Raw genomic sequence first — 8,032 nt, forward strand, 5'->3', positions numbered from 1 at the left:
AAATGAACACCGCACCGGCTTTTGTTTGGGGGGGTGGCACATGTACATTTGTATTGTGTTGTACGTCAATGACAAAGTGTGAGAATAAATTCTTTCAACCACTTGGTGTGGTGGAGGTTTTTTTTTTATCTGAACCCTCTTTCATCTTGTGGACCTTCTTTCTGCAACCTGCTAGCGATCCGCAAAGTCCTCTGAGAGTGCCAGAATCATCCGGCTTCATACAGAGAGACAGATGAAGCTGTCAGTAGGGAGAAAATAACAACCTTCAGTGTTTGCCGAGCACAGATTGCCACTGGAAGGACACTTTCGTGGAGGGCACCAGGGAAAAGAAAAGAGGTCCAGGGAAAATGCACGGCTTTCGGGTGACCTGTGGGCGGACCTTGCGCCCTTGAGCGACACCAAAACAAACAAGTAAGTGCAAACACTGGCTGCACAAATGGGGTTACCTAGCAACCATTGTTTTTTTAGAGAACCTGGCTGATGTTGCATTGCGCTACCACAGTGTATGTAAAGCTTGTTTTTTTTTAATAAAATTCTAAAAGTTTCAGTGGTATGAAGTCTTCCTAAAGAGAAAGTTTTGGTATAGTTTGGTACCATCATTTAAAAATATTTTTTTCCCAAGGTTTCTTAAGTTATGTGGAAGAAGTCATTAAAGGCCTAGCTAGTTTTAAAGAAATCCCAGAGGCAAATTCCAGGCTGTATCAAAAGTGCTATTTTTTCCATACAATACCTTGTCTCCCTCCTCTAAAGCATTGTAGCATTTCTGCTCTCAAATGATGCGAAAGTCATTGCCAAGCCATGAATGCCTGTGTGAGAAAAATGACTAGCTACCGCCGCCTTGTTAATCAAAGCCTTGAGTGCTGGAGCTGCACACGTCAACTCCGAAGACGCCGGGACTCATACATAAAGATGCTTTCCTCCTCACCCTCCTCCGCTTTCTCTCTCTCTCTCTCTCTCTGTCTCTCCCCATAGTCTGGGGTGCTGACAGTCACTCCTGAAGCCTCCGACAAATGAATGCATCGTCTCCCATCCTCTCTTTCATCAAACCCTAACCTTTTCATCACCCTTCAACGTGGCGCCCATCACCGGCAATCATCTGCTCTTGGCTTGATTAACGACTCCGAGGCCCAGAGTGGGTGCATTCTGCGCGGCCTGGTGTATGATCTTAATTGGATTGCTCTAGGTCAGCGTAAGCATTGTTAAAGAGGTGACCCTGGCAGTCTTTCCTCGAGTATGATGGGATTTAAAAAAAAAAAAAAAAAAAAAAGGGAACAGAGTTTTTTGCGCTTGGCGATGGCGATTACACAGCCCGGTGACTTTTATGCGTCACGGGGGCTCCATTTTGTCTGTGTAAACTCACCGCTCCAGTTGTCAAAACACTTGTGGCATGTGGATTGCGAGAGTGCTGTTGAAGGCGCTATGTAGCCACAAGACAGTTTAATACTGAGCAGTAGACGAGTTAACATATTATAAATATTACATGGGTCGCCTAATTATTCGAAGTTTTTCCTCCCTGTGAGATAAACCGTTACTGTTACCCTACATTATGCAGCCGGCTAGCCTTTGACACAAAAACTGTGTACAGCGCACAAACCTTGCACTCTTGAAATGTCACACAGGCCAAAGGAATGGCAGCTGCCCAAAAATAGCCTCCTCCCCTACTATTCGCTTTGAGCAAAACTTCTTATCCATCACTTTAGCACCTCAGAGGCAGGCAGCATACCTGCTCGAACAGGGGGCGCGAAGATATGAAGGAGAGTACCGTCTGCTAGCTAATTATAGCCACTTCATTAATTACAGCCATTCCACCTCTTCTCGGGGAACCGTGTGTCATGATGTATCAGGAAGGATCTACATGGCGGCGGTGCAAGATGATTATCTCGCCGAGCAATTTCATCTGCGATTCGCCCGCCACCTCGAGGAGACGGGTCTCTGAGTTCTTTTGTCGTTTTCAATTACGGATAGTTGTCGGCCTTAATCTTATCTGTGAGCTGATGTGTAATAATCTGCAAAGTGATTATTTTGACGCACTGCTCTACTGTCGTTAATGGAGACAACATAGTAAACTATGCTAAATAGAGGATTTAACGATAGGCTGATAAAGTGAATACAATAGAAAGGGGAACTGTATCGCCATGCATGACAATGTTGACAGTGATCGTAGGTATGAGAGGCTGCAATTTTGTGTAGTACTGTTACACTCTTAACAAACTTGTGAAACCCAACATAAGAGCATATTGGCAAATTCAGGGGAAATTATTGAGAATCTTACCTCAGTGATGGAAAATGTTACATCATTTCATATCTCCCACTGATCCTTGTTTTTATTTTACTTGCTAAAAACTTTAAAAGGGTTTCTGTTTCTTACTATGTGGACAGATGGAGTCTGGAGGAAAAAAAAAACTTTGATGGTCATCTCTGCCCAACCTCTCTTTCCATTTTCCATTCTCTTTAGATTTGACAGATGAGAGAATGTTCCAGAAAGAAGCAGGGAGACACAGAGTGAAGCCAGCCAGAGGACAAAACCGGCATGTTTTAAATCAAACCCTCCAGTGAAGACAGTGAAGGAGAGAACATACAGAGCGTGAAAAAAAAAACCACGCTATGCTGACCTGAAGAGGACTTCCCCACACAAATGACCCGTATGGTCTAGCTCCTCCATTGGCCATTCCCCCTTTCACAGTGCATGGGAACCTAGCCCGCGATGTCCGGAAAAGTCTTTAAGATTTCACGGCGCTTGGCTTCGAATGAGTTTAGATGGAGCGAAGGGAAGTGGTGTGGCGGTGCTCTCTCGCCTGCTCCCATAACCACTGTGTGAGAAAGCAGCTGGGCTCTACGGAGAATTACATAACAGCCATCCCGGCAGTCATCGCCTACAGTAATGGGAACGCGTTCAGCTGGATAGGACTCAACAGGGAGGCGTTAGCGTTAGCTAGCGCTTGAACCCTCATGGCCAGCTGGCCGCAGCCAGGGCCTTGGGTTTGTGGGGCACGCGAGATGGGCCCCTCTGGGGGATCATCCTGCCGAAGTCATCTGAAGAAAAAACAAGATTGAATTATTTTCTCTTCTTTCCTGAGAGAGAGAGAGAGAGAGAGAGAAAATAAGATATTCTTTTTTCTCTCTCTCTCTCTCTTTTCCCTCTATGTGTTCCTTCAGTTTTGGGGAGCAGTGGGCTGTGCAATGAGACACTGCGGAGGAGAATGTGCAGCCTCTGCAATTCACTTCACTGTACTGTCAATTCCCACATCTGAGGGACTGCAGAAGCACTGCATAGGGGACCAGCCTGGCTTAATACGTATGGCCGCTTACTGTGCCTAGACAGCTAAACCCCAGGCTTTTGATGACTGGTGACGGTTGTGACACAGAAAAAATGATTCACAGACGAAGGCGGCAGCTCGATTGGAAATGAAACCGCATGAGAGATATTTGGGTGAGAGGGTCACATAATATTACCGATGCTTTATTTGGTCATCGTGCCACATTTCTTTCCCTCAAATAAGCAATGAAACCCACAAACATTTGACCAGCAAGTTTGATGACGATAAGTCTGTGGCTTACTGTAGGTGTTTTGAGGGCTGCAAAAGCAAGGAAAAAAACTTACTGCAAAACCTGTAACTAATTTACTGCAACCTGTAAGCGACCAGCACTGCGGTTTGCACACTGTTCTTTCAATGAGAAAAAAATAAATCACACCTGGATTTCTTCTATAATCCTGCCAGTTCCACCATCCTCCCCTACATTTCTCCTTGCAGGATTAAGCAAGGTGCATTTGAGCCCCATGCCGTGCAGAATCTAAAAATACCCGGCAGCTGAAATCGAAGCAACAAGAACAAAAAGATGTTTCAAGTTCCTGAAAATCCCGAAATAGATGCAGCAGACAAACGCGGTCTACAACAGTCGGAATAAGGCACCATATCCCGTTGAGACCCCCACAAAAATCATCAGCAGAGATTGGCTGTGGTGGTGGTGGTGGTGGAGGAGGAGGAGGAGGAGGGGGACAAACTGCTCTGTTTTCATATTCTTTCGTGTACTCAGAGCTAAGCACGCCTGTCAGTGGCAGACAAAATGCAGATCCCAGATCAGACAGCCCACACATTTCCCATGTCACCACAAAAGCCTTTTGGGTTGAATTCTTTGGTGTGTGGACTGTTCCTACTGGGAAACGTCATCCTACTGAACCAGTCAAGGTTCAGAAAAAATAAACTGGTTAAAAACTGATTTGTGTTTGTTATGATACCCTATTTGTTTTGTGTGTAATTGGCTGTGTGTAAAGCTGTTGTAACCAAATAACACGGCAATTATCCCATTGTGTTGCATACTGGGCGAAATGTGTTAAAGGCTTCATTTGCGAGCCAGGCAGCGATTAGTATCTAGGTTAGGGTTAGTGTGGGACCGTATTTGGGTTAGGGCTATATTTAGAGTGTTTGTTGAAAATACTGACAAGTATCTCACCAGACCAACACTTCCTCAAGCGTATGCATTTCCTTTGTCCTGTGCTCTGCCTGGGCTGATGGAAGAAGGGTCATCCCACTCCTCACAATACCCCCACCACACACACACACACACACACACACACACACACAACCCCTTCACATAACCTTTCCCACTGCCCCTGATAACACACGCACAGCAAGACATCCTCTGTTTGTTGGAGGATGGCTGAGTCTTTGGAGCAAATAAACCTGGCTGTCTCCTCTGGCTCAACAGAGCATGCGTCATGGCCCTAAAGACATATTTATCCTAAAGGCTGCGTGGAGACAGCACGCTGGCAGCAGCTCCATCTAGCAGCTGCATCCTCCACGCCGAAAACATCACCCTATACACCGACCACTTTTACAGCCTGATTCATGCTGTCCAGCTCAGGCTGCAAACACAACAATCAGTCTTGTCATAAGCGGTGGTGGTAATGTTTCCTTCTTTCAGGTCTGGAAAGATCTCTGGCCAGAACAACAAGCCATACATACAGCTGTGTGCAGAGGCAGCAGGGCCTTTCACAGGCGGTGATGATGTGTGAGAACATCTTTTTTTTCTCTCTCCCTCCACCAGCTATCCATAGTGTCATGGCCTATTTTCCTCCCCCCACCCCCCCCCCAACACAAATGCCGGCGTTTTACGCTGTTCAAAGCAATATTTTCTGCCCCATGGGCAGCCGATGTGGCCCTTTCCAGTTTCACTGGCCTCGCTGTGCACTGATCAGCTTTAATGATGTCAAGCCCCCCACCTCCACCATTCATTCACAAGGCTACTGCCAGTCCATACCCACTCATACAGCTTCGTGTAGATGGTCTTTCAGTGTGCCCACACACACACACATACACACTTGTTCAGAGCCAACCGTCCTTGACTGTTTGGCACAGTTTCTTGAACATGATCAGCAACATCACCAATCTGCAGTCTGATGCAGGAAGGCACTTAATCAGTAATGGATACTTCTGATTTCACAGAGGAAAACTTATCATTTTTGATTATTCACAGTGCTTGATACAGAGGAAATGGCAATGTAAGCTACTATTACACAACGCAGGGATGGACAGCCCACATAATGTCCTAGATGAACCACATAGTAGGTTCACCTGTACCATAGACAGGCTAAGGTAATGATTATACACTACAGTTTGAAAAAAGCTGTGTTAGTGCATACCAACCAAGAGAGATACCGGGGGTTCACGACGAACCTCCATCAATTAACCATGCGCTACGTGTGGATGCTACGGCAGGAGAGCAGGGATGCAAGGAGTCATCGAGTTCTCCCTTTAGATCTCACAGTATGCGCAATAACCTCATGGATCACTTCTTTGCGTGAAAGGCGTACAATATCTTCCCCAAACCCTTGCAATATACTCTGTTTCAGGTGGAGCTGACACTGAGCGCATGGATTGAAAAACACAAAACTATTTTACTCTTTTCACTTAGAAAGCGTTCAATTAAAATATATCTGAATCTAAGACTTGCGTAAATTCGCTGCGCATCGTACATTTAAGAGAGAAATGGCTGCTATCGTAAGCGTAAGCGCATGGCCATGTGGATGCCAGTGTGCTTTGTCTGGTCCGCATGGCTTCATTTTAAAGAATGAACGCTGGATTAAATAGGCTTTCCAGCAAGAGCCGGCAAATGACAACTGACTACTTGACTTCCATGGGATTTCTTATAGATAGACTTTGACTCATTAATGGGATCACAAGAAAAGTCCCTGTTCTAGCGGCATCATTCAGGACATTTCCGTCAACGGCGCTTATCGCTCTGATACATTCGTGCAGCTGCGCTTATATTATGCATAGCAAATGGGAGTCTCTTTTCCCATTGAGAGGTTGAAAACATTAAGGAAACCGACAGAAGCAAATGCATTATTAAAGAACATGTCTGTTTTTATATTATTTAAATCCTCTTTTTTGTTCCACTCGCCTTTCTCCTCAATAGGCAAAGATTGCGCCCCGATGTCCGTAGCTCCTTTTAAATACGAATAACTGGCTGTCATCATTTGCACATGAAGAAAAACTCAGCGAATATTTTGTTTAATCGTTGGTTCCCAAAGTGCCAACGCTAAGAGAACACGATGCCAACCGTTGTAAGTCAATTTAACTTCAACTATACGGCTACTACTGTTGTAAACAATGTATCCGAAACTTTGTAACATTGCAGGAGAATCATTACTACTTTTCAGCATCTAGAGGCAGCAGCGATGCATGGAAGTTGATGCTGTCAGCCAATAACTACAAGATGCTGCCAGCAATTTCAGTCATTTTAACAGCGGGGAGCTACAGTAACGTTATAAGAACACAAGTCACCTGCTGCCAGTTCTCCTCCAAGGACGGCATCGCGGAGAAGTAGCCAGTGTCATGGACGAGCTGGAGTTCCTGGAAAATACTGTAATTCGCCAAAACATCCATGTTGTTGGTCGACGTGCTATTTTGCGACTTTGATCCACAATACAGAGAATCCACTTTCGCTTGATCAAATACGTCAAAAACCATTCAGATCCGATATGATCAATCCTATGCGATAAAACTGTGAGAGCTACATAAAAATGGAAAAATATGAACTATGTAATTAGGGAAAACAATATTTGTAAATTGTGTAACAACTTGGACGTGCAAGTCCGTACGCTTTAGTTAGCGCGCTGCGGTTTCAATCTTGAGAGTAGGATGCAAGCTCTCTCACAAAATGTCCATCAAACAGGCTATCCGCATTTCAAAATTGCAATCTTACTAGATTCCAGGTACCCGTCCCCTGCTCTACTTCATCGCAAGCAAGAAGCAGAGCTTGCCTACTTCGTACCGAGTGCGAGCCAAGGGCGATTCAGAAGGGGGCAGCGACGGAGAGAGGTTTGGGGGCGTGTACAGTTGTCAGTCAATTCAGCACGTAACCATATAAGGTAAATAGGGTTGATGACTTTGCTTGCGACCAATTAGGGCGGCGCTAAAATCTGTATTCAGGCGGAGTCACATTAGGCTTCGTACTGCCGTTGGTCGCTTGCCTCTGTCAATCACACCATACATAGCGCTGAAAGGTGAGCTATTTTTAGTGGGCTATATAAATCAAGAGGCAGTGGCGCCGGCTCAGTCGTAGTCAGAGCGTCGTCCGCAAGCATGGAGAGCCGCGTGCTCTGTTTTCAACGTGAACGTGTGAAGCTGTCAGTTGCCACAGCAGAAGTAGTAGTCACTGCTCTTATCTCATCAATGGTAATGACAGACATACCTCACCACCTATCTCTGTAAACGTCTGTTTTTTTACAGACAAATCTACCGATGTTAGAGTATTATTTCCCACTGTATTATAAGTAGACCAATACGAAAAAAAAAACACTAAAACTATGAAGAATGTACTAATATTGTACAAATCCACGACGAGAACATTATGCAATTGTACAACTCTAAAATAATACATTTGCTCTTAGCCTACCCTGGAGCATCCTGTTGCCCCTGGTGGTTGTAGTTGGAACTATTTCCTCCGTCTCTCCTGCTCTATCCAGATCGCCATCTGTGTTTGAAAGCCCGTGCAGGCGGGTTTTGCACTGATTGAGTAATTTCCATCT

The 8,032-nt window shown here is 45.2% G+C and overlaps 1 protein-coding gene across 1 annotated transcript in view; it reads right to left on the reverse strand.

Moving 5' to 3' along the window:
• klf7a (Kruppel like factor 7a) overlaps positions 1–7,052 on the reverse strand; it is a 30,896-nt gene extending 23,844 nt beyond the window's left edge. The window contains exon 1 of the mRNA XM_080835827.1: positions 6,786–7,052. Within this exon, the coding sequence (XP_080691953.1) occupies positions 6,786–6,971 (186 nt within the window). The 5' untranslated portion in view covers positions 6,972–7,052. The remainder of the gene's footprint in view (positions 1–6,785) is intronic.
• Between the last annotated feature and the right edge of the window lie 980 nt (positions 7,053–8,032).

The sequence above is a fragment of the Sprattus sprattus genome, assembly GCF_963457725.1.
Source record: "Sprattus sprattus genome assembly, chromosome: 3".
NCBI classification, from domain to species: domain Eukaryota; kingdom Metazoa; phylum Chordata; class Actinopteri; order Clupeiformes; family Clupeidae; genus Sprattus; species Sprattus sprattus.